Here is a 24,309-nt window from a genome sequence, read left to right as displayed (position 1 = left end):
ACGCAAATACAGGCTGTTAGGGAGAATTCTCTGTTTAGGCTGAATTTCCCTACCTAGTGAGTCCCCCAGCAGCTTTGCTGGATTTCTGGGGTTTCTTTTTTTTCTCCTGCCAAGAGTGAGACTCTTTTACCCTCACTCTTGGACATGTTGAAGTGTGTTTTCTGGGTTAAACCTTGTGTTGAATGGGCTATGGGGTCTTTTACTCCATAGGGCCTCATGTATTTTTGTGATGTGGGTTACACAGCACCCTCTGTGCCGTGACCCAGGGGTGTCCTAGGGACCCCCCAACATAGACTCCATACCCTGGGACTGACTACTGTCTCCCAGGGCATGTAAAGTCACCAAAGACTTTGCTAGTCTTGGATCCTGAACAGAACCAGTACAAACCATCATATTGTGGACGTACTGGCTGGGGCAATTCGATTGCCCCAGGGTCTGTTAGTCGAGGGGGCACGTCTCCGTCCCCCCTGATCGAGTTTTGGCTGGTGGCAGTGGAAACTACTTTTTATATTCGACCGCGAATATTTCCCTATGGGATTTCCCATTGTTTTAGGCTAACACATTTAATTATTTATTTACGGTAGCCTTAAACATACCGCCGGTTTATATATTTATTATTATAACTCCGGTTGGGAGTTTTTGCCAAAACTTGATTCTAAAATGGCGTTGGTGTTCGCCTCTGTAACTCTGACCCAAAGTGGAGCCCTTTGTTCCACTTTTGGCGGGCTTCTCCACAGAAGCCCTCCAAAGTGGTGCCACTCTGTCTGGGGTACTTAGGAGGGGTGGAGGGGGATTTAGGCACCCTGGACTGAGTTACCTTGGTAACTCAAGTCGCACTCCGTCCTGATTGGCCCAAGTGGTGAGCCGGCCGGCTCACCACTTAGCATGTTTGAGTGACAGCTAGGCTGGGTGAATGGGGGTTTGCTGCATAAAAGCAGGGCTTTGGGGACTGGAACTTCAGAAGTCGCCACAGGACCAAGAATCCGACGAGGGAAGAGCTGAGCCGGCCTGCTTCGACGACACCACCCGGTGGAGCCCTGCTGAACCGTCTCACCACTTTTCCCGACGACCGAGGAGAACTCTTAACGGAGTGGCTCCTTCCCTTGACTGGTGGGGACAACCAGTTTTCGCCTTCTTTTCGCTTCTCGAGGTATCTCGTGGCCGCCTTGCCAGTGCCAAGCACCCCGGCAACCGGAACCCCACCACTTTTACCCCAACCACGAAAGTCGGTACAACCCTTTAACCGGAGGACTCCGCGGCTGGTTTCTTCCCGGGCAGTGCAACGACCTTCTTCTTCTGCTCTTCAGCGAGAACTTCTTCTCCCCTGACCGACGTCGAGCCTTGCTGCCACTGCCTGGAACAACTGCCACCGCTGGAGGATCCTTTCCGCTTAAGGTACCGTGTTCCGCCTGGCTTCCCTTGCTACCGACTGTACGGGGTAGATTTAGCCCCCGGCTTTCGAACCTGGGAGTGCCTGGAATACCCTGGCTAAACTTCTAAGCCACTCTAAACTCTTTCTAACTCTTTGCAAGACTTTGAATCCCTAATAACAGTGTGATCTTGGGCACATTTTCGCTCCGTCTACTCTAAGAGTGGGCCCTGCCTAGTGACTTTTGCTCACCTGTGACTTTGTGCTTCTTTGAGCCTATTGCAAGTGTTCTGAACCTTAGAGTGGAGAGTTTAACCCATTTCTGTTTCTTTTTACCCCTTCCTTGAACCTACTAGAGTGTCATCAAACGTTAAGCGCTCACCTCTGTTTTAATTATGTGGAGTTAACTTAGAGTTGTCTAGATAGGAGTAAGGGTTGAAACTGCTTTCATTATAACTGTGTTTGAAGTGTTTGTACTATACTTTGCTAGAGTGTTTTCAACTTATGTGTTCTTAAAAATAAATAACTTTATACCTTTGAAACCAAGCTCTGGTCAGTGTTTGCTTGTGCTATTGTGTCTGAGTACATATTGTGTATACTTTGCATACTGCCTAACTCTTCTTGAGGGAAGTCTGACTGCTCAGCCACAGCTACCAGGTAAATCTGGGTGGTGCAGACTGCTACCAAGTGGGTTTACTGCTATACCTGTAGTCTTAAATCTTTTGCAGTGTTCCCCAAGGGAACTGCACAGGTTTCTGCCTAACACAGGCTAAAAATGGAAATTCAGAGCTTGACACGATTGTCATCATCTGCCTAAATTGGACAAATAGCCAAACTTAAGAATAAATACAATAATTGGCTGAAACAGCACAAGGCCGATATGCATCTTAAAGATGCTTGGATTATGCTACGTACTAACGCATCCAAGAACTCTGCCATGATATGGGGACTCATAAAAGCTGCATATGTCGACACCCAATCAGTTACACAGATCAATGCTGTACCAGAGGAATTCTGGGTATATTACTACACCTCATTATATGCAGATATATATTGGGCCAATCATGCCCCTGTGATAACTTCTGAAACTAGATTCCAATTAAATATTAAATGAGTTTGATATATTGGAGAACATCAAGAAATTGAGTGGGTCCAGAGCTCCTGGACCGGATGGGCTGTCAAATGTAATGTTAAAAACCCATCTGGAAGCATGGTTTTGTATCCTGAGAGTCATATTTTTGCAGATAGTATGTTCTCAAAGAATTCCCCATACTTGGCAAAAGTCTATAATCGTGCCAATTTATAAAAAGGCTGATAGGCTTGATCCACACAACTATAGACCCATAGCTTTGTTAGACGCACATGTGAAGCTATTTGCACTTTTGGTCCTGGCTGAGTTCAACAAATGGACTAAAGCGTTCAATATCAATGATCCATTCCAAATCGGGTTTTATGCCAGGGTTAGGTACATCCATCAATCTACATGTACTTCATGCCATTAAACATTAGCTACAAATGATTCAACCACTATTTATGGCATTTATCGATTTTGAAACCGCATCCGACTTAGTATCTCGGCAATTGCTATTTGATAAACTAGCTAAAAGCAATTGCCCTATTCATTTACAACACAGGATACGAGAATTTCATTCTAACACATCCATACAAATAAGACTCTCATTGGGTGGTAGGCTAACACGATGTATTAACGACTTAAACAGGGATGCCTGTTGGCATCCTCTTTATTCCATTTTTTTATATCAGATTTATCAGTCAATTTTGATGGTGCAGTATCTGATTCTCCTCGATTGGGAAACTGTGCGATCCAATGGCTGTTTTATGCCGACGATCTGGTGTTGTTGGCTAAAAATGCCAGGGGCTTGCAGGCCTTGTTAGATCAATTGGGAAAATAGGTTTATGAAAACAAGCTGACTGTTAACCTGTCCAAGTCAAAAGTGATGATAATCAGGTCTACATATACAAAAAGAAGAATGCATCGAGTCTGGTCCTTGCAACAGCAGTCTCTTATGACAGTATCAGAATATAAGTATTTGGGCCTTAATGTTAATAACAAAGCTTCAGATGCTCCCTATTATAACGAAATAAGAAATAAAAATGAGAACAGCTACCGCTCAGGCCTCGGTTTTACACCATAAGTATGGAACCTTTTCTGTAAAACCAGTACTAATCTACTATTGTCAAAAAGCAGTTCCTACCGTTATTTATGGTGCTGAAGCAAGGACGTGGCGAGATGAGTCGTTCTGGACGGTTGTGGAAGGTTCCTTTTGGAAAAAACTGTTGAAGTTACCAAATGCTGTGTCCATGTGCATATTGCGCTATGAGTTGGGATTCACTTCACTTTATTCTAAGTTCACATCGGAAATGTATTCTGAGTTCCAAACCAAACACCATTCTAGATGTACTATCCAAATATAAGGAAGTGACTGCTCATGTAGCTATGACAATTTGGCGGGTGAAGGTCAAGGAGTTTTTCTGAAGCGTTATTAATTTCCAACCTCGATAAGGCTAAGGAAAAAATGATATGCTGGGACTGGATTAACACTCGTGTACAATTTGAGACACGTAATCATGCAAACATATTTTGCACTGTAATTAAGAAGCCGAGAACTCTGGAGTCTTATTTATAAAAATATCTGGGTTTTGCAAATACAGAGACCTATTTATTTGCTTTAGATTAAATATATGGCACACTAAAGATGTTTTGACCAAACGGAGGCCGATTCCTTCTAATAAAAACATCTGTTGTTTCTGTAACAACCCCGGAGTACCCGAAACCTTGGCACATCTGGTATCTGCCTGTCCAACACTGCTGGAAAATAGAATTAATCATTTTAGATGACAATTTGAAGGATATAGACTTCTAATAATTGAAAGTTTTTGGTATAATGTATATAACACTGACATGAACAAAGCGAGGATTGCTGTTATAAACTATCGCTTATCCCTGAAACTGGACCTTGACAACAGAAATAGAATCACATAACCGTTGGGAATGTATTAGTTTATGATAATTGAAGAGCTTTACGAATCGAGAATTGGGCAATGAATGTGGTACATGAACCATCCTGGAGCCAAACCAATGCTGGAGTGTATTAACTTTCGGGAATTCTAAAGAAAAATGTTGGTTGCTATTGAATTTTAAGAATTTTATCTGTCATTTTATTTCAACTCATATGTTTTAGTAATGGTTAAGATGTTTGAAGAATTATATGTTATTGCACAAAGTTAATTAAATATCATGATATTGTTGAACTTGATCATGCTACGATTGTATAAATATATTGAAAAGTTGATTTATCAACTGTAACAATAAAAAATAAATTTAAAAAAACACCATTGCTAAAGCTGGAAAAGAGGTCACTAAGACTGGGGCACAAATACGCTGGGAAGAGAGGAAAAGTATCTTATTGCGTTGAGACTTGAAGAGGGGGACAAATCAGAGAGGGAGAATTCCCGAATATGAGAAAGTGAATTCTATGAAGTGAAGGCAGGTGAAGCCCATACGAGAAAGGAAACACAAAACAGGCCACCCCAGGAGAAGGGGAGTATTAACTGCCAAGAAAGCATATCCCAATTAAGAAAGTATACGTTAAAAATGTACAAAAGGCATACCAGCGTGGAACAAACTAAAAGAGTTGAAAGGCATTCCTGGAAAATAATCCCTAAAGAGGAGGGAAAAACCCAAAGAATGTGTGAAACAATCACAAGAACTTGTACAGAAGGTGACCAGAGACTATTTAAAATTTGCCTACTAATAGGAGCAAAGGGAAAACATTTTGAGAAAAGACTATCAGGAAAAGAGACATTCTCCTCACCTTATTTTGTTATAATAGTGGTAGGCGCAGTTAGAATTAGTTTTTGGACGGCTGACTCTTTCGTTTACAACTTCCTGATGACTGACATGCACCTCAGGTTATTTACATAAGCAGGGAACCCCCACATAGCAATGGGGAAAGTTAGACCTTTTTCTTATTGAATAAATAAGGAGTAGAGATGTCAACACAGTGTCCATGTCCTCCTCCTGACCGGCCACAGTAGCCACATGGAAGTAGGCATCCTGTAGATCCAGGGACAATAGCTAGTCATTCACGTCCAGGGCCTAGAAGATCTGTGAAAGAGTGACCATCTTGAACTTGTCCTTGCGCAAGTACAGAAACTGCAAATCCAGGATGGGTCTCAGGCCTCTGTCCTTCTTCGGTACCAGAAAGTGTGTTTAGTACCAACCCCTGCCTTTTCCCCGAGGAGGGTACCATCTCTATGCGCTCTTTTGCCAGAAGCTTACAGATCTCTTCCAGTAGGAGAGGTTCCGGAGGTAAGGGTTGGTGGCATAGGGAGTTGGGGGGGGGGAGGGGGGGTGGGCCTGCAGGGCGAGAGGCAAAAGGGACCCAGTAACCCTGCTGTATGACCTTTAAGGCCCAGCCATCTGAGGTGGTCTTTCTTCCATTCCTCGCAAAAAATACGGATATTCTGCCTAGCAAAGGGGACGGATGGCGAAAGTCAACTTTAGAGAGGTTTCGTACCAGGGGCTGCAGAGGGCACAGTGGAGGTGGAAGTGCCTCCTCTAAGTGCAACACTTCCTCTATCCCCTTTAGGCACAACGCTGCCCTTGACTGCTTGGTGGTGCTAGACTTCTAATTCTTTGGGCATAGGTGGCCAAGGGGCATACACCCATTCCCTGCCTGCTGGTCTCGCAGATCACTGTTGCTGTACTGCTAGCCCAAACAACTTAGCGGTAGCTTGAGAGGGCTGTAACTTCTTGAGTGACTTGTTGGCCTTGGTGCCGAACAAGTTTATGCCCCTGAAGGACATGTCCATATGTTGCTCTTGGATATCAGTAGCAATTCCTAATGTCCTTAGCCAAGAGAACCTTTGTAAGATGGGCTGGTGGACATTGCCCTTGCGATGCAGTTGGAGGTGTCGAGACTAGATTGTAGACTACGACAGGAGGCTTCTTTGCTGTCCTTGATGAGGGCCTCAATACCTTCCTGCATCTTCCCCTCTGCGATGTGCTCTGATGCCTTGGCCATGGCTAACCACAGGCCAAAGGACAACTTGGGCAGAGTGCAGGAGGCATCGACACACCAGAGACCAATGCTCAAAGAGTTGAACGTCTTCCTACCTCATGCATGCAGTCTTTTGCTCCTCCTATCACAGCGTAAAGATGGGAAAGAGGTGGTCTTAAGGTTAGCTGTAGCTGCCCGGACCAACAAAATCCCTGCGGAAGCATGGGCATAGAGAAACATGGGGTCAGAGGGTGCCAGCCTGTACTTCTTGGCCAGGTCGCGGACCACTGTAAAAACAAATGCCTGCTTGGTCCATAGTTCCAGCACTGGCCCCCTGCACTGCCTCTGCTTTTGAAGACCCTCTTCCACCATGTCAGTCAGGTCAAACTGCGCCTTTGGACGTGAAGGAGCCGACCACCCTGAGGTGTCAACCACCTGTGGCTTGCCAGGGATGGCAGCAGGGAGCATGTCGACCTCTGTGAGGTGTTCAGGCCACTTGCTTCCTGCAAGCGGCCCACCAGGTCCATCAAGTCACCTTGTTCCCCATAAAACTCCTCCAGGAAGTCTCTTGTGTCCCTAGGGTAGAAGTGCTCCAGCCCGAAAGGGACAGGATACCCCTCCTGATCATAAATGTCATCTGGGAGATGGATGCCCTTCTGAGGAGCGGGATGAACTCTTTCATGACTACAGCATCAGCCAGCGCTGCTAGACAGGGACCTAATATTCAAACACAGAATTGTGTGCCCCCATTGCCACGATCTTGCTGCATCTCATTATGGAATCCCGGCCGACTCTTCCAGGTGCCATGGAATCTGTCAGGTTGGCCAAAGCCTTTGGCACTGGGGTCGACGGTACCACTGATGCTGGCGTGAGGGCCTTGGTGCAGATGTCCAGTATCTTCATCCTGAATACCTCCCATTCCTCCGGGATAGAGAACACGGTGGAAAAGGTACATGCAGGGCCTCTTCCTCTCAGTGGTTCTTGGAGTGGTGGCTCCTCTTTTTCAAAGATGGCGAATGATGCCGCAGAGAACCAACAGGGGATCGCAAACTCTTGCTGTGTTTCTTCTATTTGTCCTTTCAGACTGGGGACCATTCCTCTGTGCCTCGGGCCGTGCCCAGCAAACCTTGAAGGTGTCCACTTCTCACATTTTTTCATGTAGCGAAAGGTGATAAGCTTACCTTCATGCTCTCCAAGGGCCTTTGGGCATATTGATTGGAACTACGCGCAGTCCTGCGAGTCGTGGCCTTCATCAAGGCAGTACTGTTACGCTCACCTGGTATCCACGGGGGCGCCACACGATACTGGATGGAGGTCTAAGGGCTATCCCGGACCCCTCTCTGCTTGGTTATGTGCCAGATGTTGGGTAGCACCTATAAGAGGAGAATGGAGGGTTAAGATACTGGTTCTGTGATGGGTGGACTCCCACCTCCCTCTGGTCCAAATCCACTCCCTTGGGGTTATTGCGGGTTGAACTCTCTGTCCTGCGTCTCTGTGCAGGGGCGCGTGGTTGGTGCGGGCGTTGCGTGGACCTAGTTGCTTCACTGGTCCGTGTGCCCTTATGTCGGGTCCAGACCGGCTGTGACTCCGACTCTGCTTACTGTCTTCCAGGTGAGTTATAATGTCTTTTCCGTCTTTATTCTGTCTCTTTCTTTCCCTCTGTTTTCTCTGTCTTCTCTGCGTCTTGCTCCACTACGCTGTTCCCTAACAATGTCTCTTTTTGTTTTCACAGGGATGGTTGCGATCTCGGAGTTGCTGCGCCGATGGCGAAGACCACGGTGAGTTATTGATGGGCGGAGCGCTGCTCTGTTTATTGGTGTTAATTGCTATCCTATGTTCTGTTCTCTTCTTTGTACAGGTTGCAGTGATTTTCCAGAGTGATGAGCGATTGAAGCGCTGCTTGCCCAGGTAAGTGCTTTGTTAATGCTGACCTTGTTCCTTCTCCCTTGCAGGTTGCGGTGAAACCCGGAGATGGGGGAGGTAAGAGAAGCGCAGGGTGCTGCCAGGACTCGCTGCTTGCCCAGGTAAGAATTGTTATTAATGCTGTCCTTGTTTCTTTACCTTTGCAGGTTGCGGCGAACACCGGAGATGGGCGAGGTAAGCGAAGCGCAGGATGGATTCAAGGCCGGTTACTTCACAGGTAAGTGTTCTTGCTCGCTAATGCTGTTCTTGTTCTTCCAGGTTATTAGTGGAATCCGGATCTAGGGCTTCAGGATCGGGCCACCGGAGAAGCAGATGAGCAGGAGCTGGACACGGTGAGCGTTACGCTGCAGGAGTGTAGAATAACACGAAGCGTGTTCTGCTGTTTGGGTGTGGTTTAAATAGCCTAGGTAAAGTAGTTCCAGGCCAAGTAGTTCCAGGCACAGCCACACCCAAAACACTAGCCCGCATGGCTTGGTTCTAAAGAACTGAGCTGTGTAATAGGCCTCCATTTGGATTAAGGTCCGAAACTAGTATTGCTTTATTCCTGATAATGAGCCTGGAGCCAAAGGTGCCAGGACTGACTCCATGTATGTTTCTGATGGAGTTTTAAGGCCCTCGGGGCCGGTGTGAAGGGCTTTAGCCCCACTGCTCCCAAGGGGCTGTTATATCTGAGGGGGTCAGGGGCATGGATCGTGACAAGTACCTTCATCAAGGCAATAAAGGCAGCTGCAGTGCGGATCCCAAACAGACATTTGACATCCGCAATCAAAACCTCTAAGACCTCATCGGATTCGGCTTTGAGACGAATTCAAGAAGACAGGGAAAATGTGTTAGGAAACAAGAGCAGTGTTCCTAAAGCAAGCAGAGTGTATGGAAAAAAGGAACTGAGGTAATAAGGCCTTTATATATATTGGCCTGATGTCATGTCTGGCACAGGGCACTTGGAGGCTTTGTACGGAGTCTGCACAGAGTCTGCGTGTAGTTGAACTATGCCCCATTGTGGAAGAAAGGTGTCCGATGAGAAGCTGCCACTGGGAGATCGATATAGATGAGGAATCTGTGGGAGTAAGTCAATTAGAATGACTGTTTACTAGGGCACCAACACTCCGGGGCTCCTTGTACTGTTTACCATCTACTACCTAGGGGCCCATTTTAGCATTAAAATCTCCTAGCATAATGGCAGGGGCTTTATCGTCATGGTGCTTACTAAGAGAATCCACCAGCTTGTGCGCTATTTGGTCCAGCAAAGATTTAAATGATTCTATACCCAGGCATTGCGCAGACACAAACAGAATTCAGTGTAATTTAATACATGGAATATATTTAGAGTGTAGGATTCCAGTTATGGGCTATCTCTATTTTTTATTATATATGATCTTTCCATTTCTCATGCTAGTTTTTAAGCCACCAGAATTCCTTAAAGCACAGCTGGGAATTGCTGCTGTAGAAACTGAGTAATTTCCCAAGTGTGCTTTATTTCCCACATGTATGAACTGGAGCAGACTTTCATTCGTTTTTTAAATCATTTAATGTGTGTCTTAGTTATAAAAACGTTACACATACAAATTCACATAATTAAATATGACGTGCATTACTTACCATAATAGCATTTCTGATGATTGTAAACATGTATACATTCCACAATTCATCATTGTTTAAGATTAAAAAGATTTTCATGAATGCAACGGATTCTTCCGAGCTTTGGCCTCAAATAACAAAAGACAATTTGAATTAATTCCATATACCCTGCTTCAAACCCTAAGGCGGAATACCCTTGGGGATACTACAATCTTGCTCCTGTTAACAGCAGGTATATAAGGCCAACCAGATTAACAATCAAACCAGAAAAATAAAGGGTTACAATGAATTTGCTGCTGATCATAAATATGCCTTTGCAGTCTTACCCAAGATGTTCTTCCTCTGGCAGAATCTGGACACAGATCACAGGCTGAATTCCCAGTTTGTAATCACTGCTCATGGAAAAAAGAAGCGGGTCAGACCTGAAGGAATGTTACAAGTAAATGCATATGTGTTATATCTGCTGCCCTCATCACTGCTACAGCAGGCCTTCTCAAATATGAAGCAGACAGCTCCTATCTCAATTCATCAGACTCTGTCAACCACTAGCACAACATGTCACTCCCATTTAAGTACTCAGAAAAAATTAGGTTATCATAAAACTCTGTTTTACCTCAGTGCCCAGAAAGGTCTAACTCTACAATTCTTTGTTTATGGCCTGTTGCTTCTGCCTACACAGAAAACTGAATGGGTGAGAAGAGCAAGGGGCAGAGCAATGCTGAAAACATCCAGATAAATCAGAGTGAGCCTAATGTATCAACACAGAGAGCCTGCCTGCTGGCCATTAAGAAATTAGATGGTAGTGCACTCCCAATGGCCAGATGTACAAATCAACAAAATAATTACCAGAGGTACAAGGCGTGGTTCTACTATGTCAAAAGTACATAATTTGCTCACTTTGTGAGGCAACCTCATTTTATGCTTTCTTTTTGCTATGCCCAGCCATCTTTCCATAGTGAGGTCTATCCTGACCTCACCAAGTACTTGACTTATTTGAATGTGGCCCTTTTCAGTCCCTTTTGGCCACCAAAGGTGAGGGGCTACCACCAAGGTACCCCACATCACCCAGACAGTTATACTGTTTCCAGTTGGGGGCAGTGTACTTTAAAACAGTTGCTGCATGAGTTGTATCCATTTTTGTCTCACGGGAAGCTTATTTCTTTCTGGAGACTCTCAAAACGGAGTTCTCAGTTAATTGGAAATCCATTAGCCAGACGGGAACTGTATTTTTAGGCCCTTGTGTGATTGTGTGGAGACCACTAATTACCATGCAGGGTCATTTTTTACATGAGCTCAGACACCTGAAGCTCACACAGGAGATGAATGGGTGTGTCTACGTGTGCCTTAGGGTGAATGAATTAATTTTTATTTCGAAGAACATACACTTCATAAAATATGGCATACAAAACTAAACAAGTTAAACAGATTGATTTACATAACATAATAAAATAAGCAAAGTGCATTCAATTGTAAAATTTGAGTCTGTGCACCACAGTCCTAGGGGGACTCTGTCTAGGATTCCTTTGAAATACACATCCCCCGAGTTTGCCCATGAAAAAGGCCAAGAAATAGGATGTGTGGGTGTTCTGCTCAATTTATGCTTAGTTCAAAATGGCGCGGGAGCACAATGCATTCTGCGAGTGCTCGGAGCCATGTTGGATATTTACTTCACTCCGCAGTGAAAGGCTGCACACATTTTGCTGAAGTGTTAGATTCACAGTGCTGAGACAAACATGTTTTTTTTTCAAACTTGGTATGCAGTCAAGGCCATTTATGCTGGGAAACTGTTCTCCGTGGAGCATGTTTTTAGAGCAGGGAGGTCCTGCATTCCTTGGGGGGGGGGGGGGGGGTGGTGAGGGGGGAGCTCTCGATTGACCCAGCTGGCAACTGACGGCTGTCCCTCAACTGCGCAGGTGCAATTCCAGAAGGTTCGAGAATGAACTCCTTTTTTTAGAGTGCCTATATAGGCGGAAACCTGGAGGGGTCAGGTGAGACTTCAGCCAGAGAAGGACGCTCCGTCTGGCCTTCCTGTGAGCTGTGGCACTCTCGTCCTGGCTGTCCTCGGGGTCTTCCAGCCGTAAATGGGCGAGATGAAGAATGATAATACGCTCACGGTGATGTATTCTTTCTTTGACTTCTTTACTTTTTCTGTGATCGATGTCCATGTTAGTATTATGAGTTATTTCTATGTATTTGTAATCTTTGAATAAATAGCCGTAAAGAGCTGATTATCTTCTAAAGCGTGCGTGGCTGTGAATTATTGTGTCTGTTTTTGGGTTGAAGTATTTGCTCTATAATTGCATTGGTGATTTATGGTAGTTCCGTGCACTTTTCAGAGGAGAGCAATACAGTGGGTGGCCAGCACTGATTGGCCACCAAAGCTCTGAATGGTGCATGAGTGGTGACTGGAGGTTTAGTGTCTGACCCAAATTTTGGATTAGCAATACAAGCTGCCGACTGGCTCAAGGAAGACGACAATCTATGCAGCAGCATCGTTCGACTCAGAAATATAAGAGTGAAGTTCTATCTTCAAAGACCAGGGGGAACATTGTAAGGTGCTCCTTCCCCATTACCAGGAAAAACATGCTTGGGCCGTTATTATGAAGGTGTTTTTATGTTATCTAGCTATCAGAATTCGCCTATGCTGCATGACCATGAAATCTGAACCCTGTTCACTTTGACCATTCTTGCATGGCTGTCTGCTTCTAGTCCTCTCACTTGGCAATTCAACTATGTAGTGGGGCCCTCAAATCATCCTCCCAGCGTGGAGACTTTCAGTGGTTTATCCTGTGGCACTCAGTTCTAACAGCAATCAGTGACACCTCAACAGAGACACAATTGTGCACTCTGAGATGTGAAGCTGCTGTACTTTATTTTGGTTCCATGTCTTAAAATCGCAGCAAAAATGGCTGTGAATACAAAATATTGAGGCAAAAATGCTGTGGTTTTGCCACCACAATCATTTAAAGGATGTGGAGGACACCCCTGCAACCCCCAGACCCATGCCACCCCCACTCCCCTTAAATGGAATAATGGGGTAAACTTTTACTGGGTCAAACCACAGCATTTTTGCCGCAATTCTTTTCACCGGTGACATTTTTGCCGTGATTTTATTACCGATAACCTTTATTTCTGAGCTCCCTGGACTTTGCCTGGCCTTTCTTCTGCTCATCTGGCTGCAGGGTCACCTTGCGCATCCAGGAAAGAACTGCAACCTCTCTGGAGTCTCTTCCCTGCAACATTCTCTGCAATTTCAGAGTCTGTAGGTGCCCCAAGATTATTTATTTGAGTAGATCTCTTCAAAGGGGTCCCTCTTATTTGCCACAGGGGTCTTACTCTGTCCTTTGGGGGCCAGTAGTAGACTTAGACCACCCAGGTAAGGACTGTGACTTCTCCAGCTGCTTGGAGAGTTCCTCTATGCACTCTCCAGATTGGCACACTGGTGATTAGTCTCCGGGTCATGATCGTTTCTTGGTAGTTCCTTCGTTCACCTCAGGGTTTGTGTGGGTCCTTCCATCTTGTGGGGCCTTGGTGAGTAGCCCCTGAATTTACCTTTATTGGATAACATTGAGCCATAGACCTCTCTTAGGTCATCAACTAACACTGGTGTTTTGGAGTCAGGATAACAAGAGCACTGTGAGCCTCACTAAAAGTCCAGTTTGAATATTTTATGACCATGTGTGGGTAAATATTTATGTTCCTAAATGTTTGAAACGTTACTCTTACTTATATTTTGCAGTTATTACTATGCATGTTTATATAAATAATACACGTTTACAGATGTGCTGTGTGAATATTCACTTATTATGTGCTCATCGAAATGTGTTCACTGTACCTTTAAACCATGTTTCACCTTCTAAAGCATTGCATTGACTGCTCAGTGATACTGCCTCTCTGGAGCACAGCAGGAAAGGTTGATTTTACATGAATATGGGGCCAATGAAAAGCAGAACGCTTTAATTTCTGTTGCCTGTGCTACAGCTATTCTGTGTGAGGGAAGCATGCACTGTTACTATCCATGCTGCGCATATTCTCTTGTTTGAGAGAAGCTTTCATTACTGCCATCACTACTGTCCCCAAATGTATATTTGAGGGGAGCATGTAGCTGTATGTGCTTTACTTACTGTGTGAGAGTGAAGAACAAATTACTTATCTATCAGTAATGTTCTTTCTGATGGATGTTCCTCCCACGGATTCCTCATCTTTGATATCTATCTCTGAGGGGAGCTGCTCTTTGGAAACTTTTCCGCTGCAAGCGTGTGCAGCGTGGCTCTGCATCGGCTGTGTCCGACTCCTCTACGCACCCCACGCTAGACATGTCGGAGTCGGTATACATAGAGACGCTGTGCCCCATGACCTCAGTTCTCACCCTTTTTCCGTAGCACTCTGCTGCTGAGGGACAGTAGAACTAAGGTGTACAAGCTATCCGCAAAGACTGGCAGGTAGGCAGGGCGATGAGGAATCCGTGGGAGGAAATTCCATCACAAAGAACATTATCGAGAGGCAAGTAATTTTGTCTTCTAATGGATTCTTTTCTCTCACTGATTTCTCATCTTTGATAAACTCCCAAAGCAGTATGTAGACCTGGAGGAGGGAGGATAGAAAGGACTCCATCTATACTAGAAAACTCTGGAGGACAGCTTGCCAAATCGAGCAACCTGACCAGACATAGAATCCAAGCAGTAACGTTTAGCGAATGTGTGCAAAGAAGCTCATGTAGCCACTTGGCAAATATCCAGAACAGGGACTCCACAGTGCAGGGCCTAGGAGGCAGCCAACCCTCTGTTGGAGTGAGCCCCGAGACTTTCTGGGATCTCCTTACCAGCCAGAGCATAGCATTCAGAGATGCATAAAATGATCCACTTTGACAAGGTCTGTTTAGTCATAGTCTGGCCAGCACAGGTACCAGCACAACCAACACAAAGCTGGTCACCTTTCCCGGCCTCTTGCCTGATGGACATGGAACTTGAGGGCCTGCACCTTGTTCAGACAATGGAATAATTTCTCTGCCTTGGAAGGATGAGGCAGAGGGAAAATAAGACAGGAAGATGATCGTTAGGGGAGATAGAAATCAGAGACCACTGTTGGAAGGATAAAACGATCCCACTTTAAGGGCTTATGGTCAGTCTGCATAGTGAAGTGAGTCACAAATAGGTAGGGTCTCGGCATTCGAAGGGCCCACACAATAGGTGTCACCCACCTGAGCTCTTGTTCCTTAAGCTAGTGATTAATTAAACACATCTAATGTTCCAGGCCTTTTCCATCGAACAGTGAAAGGACAGCACCTATCCCAGTATCAAAGGCATCGGTCTACACTATAAAAGGTCTCTGGTAGTCAGAGGCCATGAGAACAGAGGCCTGACAAAGGGAACCCTATAGGCCTTAGAAGGCCTTCTCACAAGCCTCAGTCCAAGTGACTTTCTTTAGTTTCTTAGACGCTTTGAAGGCAGTCCGAGGGGAAGCTATGGTGCCCTAGTCTGTCATAGAATGTCTGTAGTACCCAGTGAGACCTAGAAAAGCTGTCATCTAGGTTTGGGTTGTGAGAGTAGCCCAGTCAGGTACAGCTTGTACTTTACTGGGTAGAAGCTGAATCATGCCCCACCAACCTTATGCCCAAGGTGTCAATGAACTTGTCCAATCTGGCATTTGGTTACCTTTATTTTTTTATTTTACATTTATAAAGCGCTCACACAGCCCGCAGGCATCGAGGCGCTGTTACAGGAATTGGTTGTTTTTCTTAGTTGCGTATTTTTTTTTGTCTTAGTTACGTATTTATAACGCGCTTAAACACCCAGAGGTTTCTAAGCACGGACCCGGGGATCGAACCTGTTGTTGCTTCGTGTCGTCTTGCTTCCAAGACGCGCACGCTGCCGCTGAGCTATCCTCCCGGGTCAAGTGTGCCTGTGAAGAGCCTGTACCACAACCCCACGGTGTGTCATGTTCTTCCCAAGTAGGGCTGAAAACGGCAATATCATCCAGAAATGCCACACAAAATTAATCTTACCTGTGCAGGACATATGGTTGGTAAGAACTATGTGTACCCAGGCGCTGGATAGTCGATATTTTGACCAATTGAGTTGCGTATATATAGCGAAAAAAATTAGAAGTCCTGTCACTTCGGTTTGATTCAAGTGTTGGTTTATTAGCATACAAATTCTCATTTCTTCGCTACAAACAGGCCAGAAGAGCACTATCCCCTAAGAACCAAACAACGGGCAGCAGGATCAACCCCTCAAATAACACGATCAGCGTAGTGATGTGGCTTTTCTGGTGCTTTCCCCATCACTTTCATACCGTGCAGGACATGGTTGAACAACCTCTTGAAAATTGCAGGTGCATTCTTTAAGCCAAAGGGTATTACCCAGAACTGGTAAAGTCTCAGGAGTTGAGAATGCGGTCTTCTCCTTGGCATTTTGTGTCAGGAATATTTGCCAATCTGCAGTGCGATCAAAGGTGCTACCTTAAATCTGAAGTTCCTGCTTTTGGTACCAGAACCACTTTGCTGGAACAAGGACTACAAGAGGGATCGATCAACCCAAGATCAAACATCTTGTTGATCTCAATCTTGATGCAAGACCTTACTCGGTCTGAACTTGTCCAAATCTTAAACTTGGTATCCCCACAATTTCCAATTACAAGGTCAAGTGCTCACACACACCAAGGTGTTGAGCCTGGTGTTACGGATAACATGGTGGCAAATTGCATCAGCAATTTTTTCCCCTCACCTCGCTGTTGCAGATTCCGTTAAGGAGACTCTAGGCTACCCTCAATGAAGACATATGAAGGGCTTCCCTGGAACAGGTCAGGGAGAGGTACATAGGTCTCCATCTCCCTATCTAAAACTAGGAGCATGGCTCCTCTTTCATCCCCAAGGATGGAAGCCTTCAATAAGAATAAGCATGACAGAAGAAAGTCCCACTGCCGACTTTGGGGCTTTTTAACAACTCCGGTCATACTTATGAGAAGTTCTATGGAATCGCTCAATCTGACCAGATAACTGGAGAGGATATGGGACAGATAAGTCACTCATCTTCCTTCCACGTGGCCTGGCTATACTAGACTTGAAGCTGCTGCCTGTGACAGGCACAACTCCTTCAGGGAAGCTACCCCTAGTAAAGGTGTCTAGTAAAGATATAGTAACTATGAGTAAGTTGGCTTCAGGATACCTAGTGGTGTGATCATAAACAACTAGGATTATCCTACTGCCTGAGTATGCAAAAGGATTCAGAGGACTACCTTAGCGCTCATCTCCTCAAAGGATGCGCCCACTACTGGTAATTGTGCTAGTGGATTCTGAATCCCTGTTCCAGTTTTGTCAGAAGTGGAACACCTGTAGTGGTTTTCCACTGGGACCCCCATCTTCGGCCAGCACGAATGAATAAGTGACCTCTCTTGATTGATCTTGATGCCAAGATAAACTTCACAGGGAACTTCATGCACCAACTGCAGGAGGAAGGCCCACACATCCTGGGAAACCACCAACCTCATATGGTTTCCTCCAGTGCGCTTACTAGCTAGAACCCACCTTCCTTTTGGATTCTTTGCTTTACAGGGGACTCACTCTCCAGCTGGAAGCAGGCCTTTCTCCATAGGCCATCAAAGTGATGGTTTCACTCGCTGACCCTTACTAAGCCCACCCTCAGAGAAGCCCTCTTCTACAAGTAAGTTTGGCAGTTCATGGTTCTCATGGAGACTGGGAATTTCTGACAATCCCTCTTCCTCGTCAGGTTCAAAGATTTGGCGAACTACCTAAACCTCAACTCTTCCTTGATGTTTTCTTTCTCCTTGTTAGGCAGAAACCTGTGCAGTTTCATCTGGGACCACTGCAAAAGATTTAGGACTACAGGTGTTTGGCAGTAAACCCACTTGGTAGCAGTCTGTACCACACAGATTCACTTGGAAGCTGTGGCTGAGCAGTCAGACTTCCCGCAAGAAGAGTTAGGCAGTATACAGAGTATTCACAAGAGGTCAAGAGCACACAATAGAACAAGTAAACACTGACCAAGGCTTGGTGTAAAAGAGATATAATTATTTATTTAAAACCACATCTAGAAAAACACACAGGCACTAATAATAAGCAATTCAAAAACACGGTCACTAAAAGATATACACTCCCTTAAAAGAATATTAGACAAGTCTTAAGTAAAGCCCCACTTATTTTCAGACAGCAGTGAGCGCTTAACGTAGATGGCACTCTAATAGTATGTTTAAAAAAAAGGGAGAGAAAAGCAGAGACCAAATTGAAACAGATCCCAACACTTTTTCAAGAACACAACAAGAGAGGAAGGCAAGGTAAAACCGTGAAGTTAGGGTTCAGGAGGCCGGATCCACTTTCAGAGGATCCAAACGAAATGTGTCCAAGGTCACACGGTTGCAGTGCACAAAAAGTCTTGTAAAGGTTCAAAAAGGAGTTGGACCACAGAAAGGGACCAGTTAGAGGGTCAAGGCGGCCAGCCCAGTCCAGAAGGTTAAGGGGTTATTATTACCTTGTAGCAATATTTAGAAAGGGAGGCCTGGCGGACACGGTACCTTAAAGTGGTGAGAATGCTCCAGCGGGGGCAGTTGTTCCTGGCAGCGGGTGCAAGTCAGTGCTTCGTCCGGGGGAAGAGAGGATCTCGTCGTGGAGGAAGACAGGAGTCCGTTGCACTGCCAGGGAAGAAACCAGCCACGGAGTTTCTCAGGTACAAGGAGCGGTCCGGTGATTCGCGGTTCAGTGGTGAGTGGCTATCCGGCTGCCGGGGTGCTTGGCACGGGCCGTTCGACCACAAACCGGGCTGGGGTGCGAAGAAAGAAGGGAAAACTGGTTGTGCCCACCAGTCAGGGGAAGAAGCCTCTCCAGCCGGGAGATCTTCTCTGTCGTCGGGAAATGGTGAGTCGGTTCTGCAGGGCTCCACCAGTGGTGTCATCGTGGTAGGTCGGCTCAGCTTCTCCCTCGTCGGATTCTCAGGTCCTGTGGCGACTTCTGAAGTTCCAGTCCCCAAAGCCCTGCTTTTATGCAGAAAACCCCCATTCACTCAGCCAAGCTGTCACTCAAACATGCTAAGTGGTGAGCCGGCCGGCTCACCACTTGGGCCAATCACACAAGAGTGCGACCTGAGTTACCAAGGTAACTTGTTCCAGCGTGCCTAAACCCCCTCCCACACCTCCTGTGGGACCCAGACAGAGTGGCACCACTTTTGGAGGCTTCCGTGGAGAAGCCCGCCAAAAAGTGGAACAAAGGGCTCGACTTGGGTTGGAGTCACAGAAGAGAACACAAACGCCATTTTAGAATCGAGTCTTGGCAAAAAATACCAACTGGAGAATTAATATTAATTAAATAAGCCGGCGGTATGTTCGAGGCTAAGAGAATTAAATAATTAAAGTTGGTAGCCTCGAACAATGGGAAAATCCCATAGGAAAATGTTTGCGGTCGAATATAAAAAGTAGTTTCCACTGCCACCAGCCAAAACTCGATCAGGGGGGGCGGAGACGTGCCCCCTCGACTAACAGACCCCGGGGCAATCGAATTGCCCCGACCAGTACGTCCACAATATGATGGTTTGTACTGGTTTCTGTTAATAATTTGGGACTAGTAAAGCCAATGGTGACTTTACATGCCCCGGGAGACAGTAGTCAGTCCCAGGGTATGGAGTCTATGGTGGGGTATCACTATGACACCCCTGTGTTACGGCACGGAGGGTGCTGTGTAACACACATAGGAAAAACACATGAGACCCTATGGAGTAAATGACCCGATAGCCCATAAAACATATTACCAGTCAAAGGAATACCATAAGTCATGTCCAAGAGTGGGAGAAAAAGAGTCTCACTCTTGGCAGGAGGAAAAAAACAAACTCCAGAAATCCAGCAAAGCTGCTGGGGGACTCACTAGGTTAGGAAATTCAGCCTAAAGAGAGAATTCTCCCTAACACTCCTTTAAGCTTAGGTTTCCCCTCTGGCTTTGGCGTGCCCTGGGGCTTGGCTAAAACAGCCTGGTTTCGAGACCCAGTTCTTGAACAGTTTTCAGTGTTCCTCTCAGGACCAAAGTCTTGGAGTTTTATTTCTGAAAGAACGTTTCTAGGAACTTTCCTCCTCACACTGACAGATGTCCTATCCACTTCTCTTCTGATACTTACCTGTTCGATTTTTAAATGTGTTTATTGGCATTTATAAACAAACAATGTTCCAGTAATCACATTACAATAAGCGTTGAGAGACATTGCTTCCATCGAGCACATCAAGCCATTATGATTAAGCAACCAAACAAATTTGCTAACAGAACAATATGTCGATGCGCGCCAACTAGGCCTTGTCGTCAGAATCTTCTTAATCAAGTCACACACACAAATTCAGTAACACGTGTCCATTTTGGTGGGCCCAGCACAAGAAAGGAAATTGCACACAGACTAGTAATACCGGAGCCGGTGTCAAGGTAAAGTTTACATCTCGAGCTGTTAGCCCCATGACACCTATAATAGTAACAGGGCATTCACAGTGGCATATCATCCGAGGTGTGAAACATTTCCCAGACTAATTGTTTCCGTGAGGCATACAAGCTACCCGTGGTCTCATCTGGGCACTGCACTGATCTGAACCACACTCTCGTCTCCATCTCGGCCCATGCCTCAAAATCTCTTAGCTAGCGTGTGTATTGTGGCCCTCTAGCCAACTTCCAGGCCATGGCAATACATTGTTTAACCAACACACATGCCAGGTCCATGAACTTGAAGATGTGTTTATGCTTACTAATCCTCAATACGCCCCCAGCAGACACTCTACTGGCTTCCAGGAGTACCTTTGTGAGCCCAGCCTTCCTACATGTTTGCTACGCCCTGGACCAGAGTTCCCTCACCTCGATACAGTGCCAGAACATGTGCATCAAGTCTGCTCCATCGCCCCAACACCAGGGGCACCTTGACTGTGTATGCTTATCTAATTTGGCCACTTTGCTGGGGGTCATGTAGGTGCAAAATAGTACATTTAACATTATCAATTTAAACCAGGCATTCCTGGACACCTCTTTGGGAGATCTAAGAATGCGCTCCCACTCCTGCTCCCAAGCTCCACTCCCAGATCAGATTCCCAGCTGACCTTTAGTATGGGACTCCGGGGGTTAGGTCTATCCGCCAGAGAACCATACAATCTGGAAACCGGGCGCCAGCCGTCCTCCAAAGAGAACATCAAAGTCAGCAGTGCCGTTATCTCCGGTACCTCCGGCCAGCCATCCCATTTACTCCGAGCTGCCCCCAACATCCTTATGTAGAGTAGGAATTGCCCCCCAGGAAGTCCAGATTGCTCGGAGATGGAGTCTAGCTCTCTGAGTTTGCCATCTTCAAACATGTCCCCCCCCATGTAGAGATCCCCATCCCTCTCAGCGTCTTGCCACCGCCAACTCCTCTCTATTTCTGCATGCCACTGCCAATATTGGGAGGTCAGATGAGTACGGGTAGTCCAGTTTCAGCACTGTCAGTGCTCTGTGCCATACCTTCCTGCCCAAGCTTATTAGTAGTGGCATGAAGCCAAGGCAGTTCGTTGGGCGTCACAGTGCCTCTCTGAGGTGGGCTGGGGCGATCAACGGCTGTAATAATTGTGACTCAGATGTGGTCTCGTCCGACAGCCACTTTGAAACAAAAATAAGTTGTGCCGCTGGTAATAACTCTATGTTCGGGAGCTGCACTCCGCCTTCTTTATAAGGCAAGCACAAAGTTGCCAAGGTAATCCTTGCCCCAAAGGAAACCCTGCACCAGAGAATCCAGTGATCGATAGAAAGAAGCATTAATGAAGCAGTGGACATTGTTAAAAAAGTATAAAAATCTAGGTAGGACGATCATCTTTACAACTGCCACTCTACCCATTAGTGGTAGTGGGAGCCGAGACCAGAAGGACATTCACCTCCTCAGCCCTGCTAGTACACCCGTTGTGTTGCATGTGTGCATGTGTTCAGGGGTGTGCATTATTCAGGCTCCTAGGTAGCAAAAAGCCCTCACCTCCCAGGGGAGTCCAATATCCGGCAAAGTCTCAATTCTGATCCTACGAAGACCCGCCAGTGGGAAAATACATAACTTCTCCGTATTGAAGGTTATCCCGGAATATTTCGCAATATCCAGCACTTCTATAATTATTTGTAAATTATGTTGCGAATCCATTATGTACAGCAGGACATCATCCTCATACAGCGAGATTGAATGACCCATGTTACCAACTTGAATTACCGCTTCCAGAAACTCTTGGCATAGGTAGACCGCTAGCAGCTCCAGAGCCAGCACATACAGCATGGGTGATAGTGGGCATCCCTGCTGCGTCCCTCTTTGGATATCCCATGCCTCAGACACCTGCCTCCCAGATTTGACCCTAGCAATCAGCAACTCCTATACAATCCTCACCCATCTCAAGAACTGCTCCCCAAATTCATGCAACGCTGTGAAGAGCCATTCCCAATAAAGTGAGTCGAAAGCTTTAATGGAGTCTAGCGAGACCACTGCATAATGGTCAGAGATCTCATTAGTCTGTGCAATAATATGTTGGAGTCAGCACATGTTTAGAGCAGTGCTTCGGCCCGGGATGAAGCCTGTCTGGTCGCTATGTACTAGACCTGCAATCACTCGGCGAAGCCACCCCGCCAGTATAGTTGTCAGGATCTTCATGTCATAATTTAGCATAGCGAGGGGCCGATATGATTCACATTTATCTACAGGTTTCCCGGGTTTGGGTATGGGAACCACGAGGGTTTCCTGCATACTCACCGGAAGCTTGCATCTGGTGTAGGCCTCCTCATAGACCTTGAGCAGTACAGGAGCTAACGTCGTGTTATAAGTCTTGTAAAATTCAGGTGGAAGTACATCACTCCCTGGGGTCTTGCTGGTGGCCAGCGAGGCAATTGCCTTGCACACTTCGACAGTGATGGGTTTATCTAGTACAGCTTGTTGCACGTTCTCCAACTTGCTGAGTGTTATCTCTGAGAAGGTGTCGACGAGGTCCTTACGGATGACCTGTGTCGCATGGCTGTATAGCCAAAAGTAGAAACTAGAAAAAATGTTATTAATTCCCAACTGCGTCCTGCATTCGTTCCCCACCTCATCCAGAAGCACGGTGGGCAGGTGTCTGGGGTGCTCCCGTTTGCATAGCTAAGACAAAAGTCTCCCAGGTCTATCCCCTTCTGCATGCACTCTAGTAGTTTTCGTGACATAATCGAACTTGGACAACCTCTCCCATGCCTTGAAGCAACAGTTTCAAGTCTGTGCCAAGATCTCCTCCCCCACTCGTCCCCCCCCCCCCCCCTTTGGGCATCCAGTTCCTGTATCTCTCTATTTGTTCTAGTTCCGCCCTCAGCATTCACCTATTGCCCCCTGCACCAGAGATCACCTCCCCTCTCACCACCACTTTTTAGGGTGTCCCATACTGTACTCATACTGCCCACATTGCGTTTTAGAAATCCTGTTAACATCTCTTGCAATTCATCCCTGAAGCGCTGGTCAGTAAGTGCATCTGTATGGGGGGTTTCGGGCTTACTGGGTTCCAAGTGACCATCAAAGATGAGTGGTCAGAAATTGATCTCGCCAAATAGTCTGCCCAGCTTAGTTCGGCCATCTGGCTCCGCCCAGCAAACATAATCAATCCTAGTGTGTAAGGAGTGTGGTGCTGAATAGTAGGAGTAACTACTGCCCTCAGGGTTCAGCTCTCTCCACACGTCCATCAAGTCCAGGTTGGTTAATGCCTGGTTAAGCGCCACAGACTCAGCCGTCGGCCCTCCCCTGGGAGCCTTGGATCTGTCGAGCACGGGGTCTCTAGTGCAGTTAAAATCGCCCCCCGAGAGAAAGAAGCCTCCCCTGTAGTGTGTTACCCTGGAACTAAGTGTACGGACATGGGATGGAATTCTATGATTCGGGAAGTAAGAGTTGACTATACACACCTCAGTGCTGTCGATGTAGTCCCGTAGAACAAGGTACCTCCCCACTTTGTCTGCCTCCATTTCCAGTAGTTGGAATGGTAGGGTGTCAGCTAGACAAGTGACCCCCCCCCCTCCCCTAGCATATTTAGAGCATGTGGCCCCATATCCTTTCCTGCCCCAGCGCTCACAGATCTTCCCCATATCCTCTGTCATTAGGTGGGTCTCTTGGAGCAGAGCAATGGCTATCTTTTTAGGAGCCAAGAAAGACTTCACCCTGTTTTCTGCACAGGTACGTGCCTAGCCCACGCACGTTCCAGGTTAGTACTCTAATGGGGGTCATAGATTGTGGTTCCACCCAACAATCTGATCCAAGGTGCTCTGCTGGCCCACACCCCAGTCACAACGGACATGAGTCCCTGTGTGCGGGTCCCACATCCCAGCAGGCCCGTCCCACCAGACCAGTAAACCCTGAAAGTAACCTTATGATCTATAGTGCGTGGAAAATATACAACCGGTAACAACATAACGAACCTAGCAACATACCATCG

At 46.3% G+C, this 24,309-nt stretch overlaps 1 protein-coding gene across 4 annotated transcripts in view; it reads right to left on the bottom strand.

The window, feature by feature from the left end:
- The window catches only part of USP40 (ubiquitin specific peptidase 40), a 2,045,603-nt gene that overhangs the window by 358,324 nt on the left and 1,662,970 nt on the right, over window positions 1–24,309 (bottom strand). For all 4 annotated transcript variants that reach the window (XM_069616007.1, XM_069616010.1, XM_069616008.1 and 1 more), the window contains one exon: window positions 10,221–10,286. In XM_069616007.1, the coding sequence (XP_069472108.1) occupies window positions 10,221–10,286 (66 nt within the window). The remainder of the gene's footprint in view (window positions 1–10,220; window positions 10,287–24,309) is intronic.

Source organism: Ambystoma mexicanum, chromosome 9, assembly GCF_040938575.1.
Source record: "Ambystoma mexicanum isolate Mex_15411 chromosome 9, UKY_AmexF1_1, whole genome shotgun sequence".
NCBI lineage: Eukaryota > Metazoa > Chordata > Amphibia > Caudata > Ambystomatidae > Ambystoma > Ambystoma mexicanum.
Note: the sequence above shows the minus strand (reverse complement) of the source record. Positions and strands in the feature narration are given on the sequence as shown.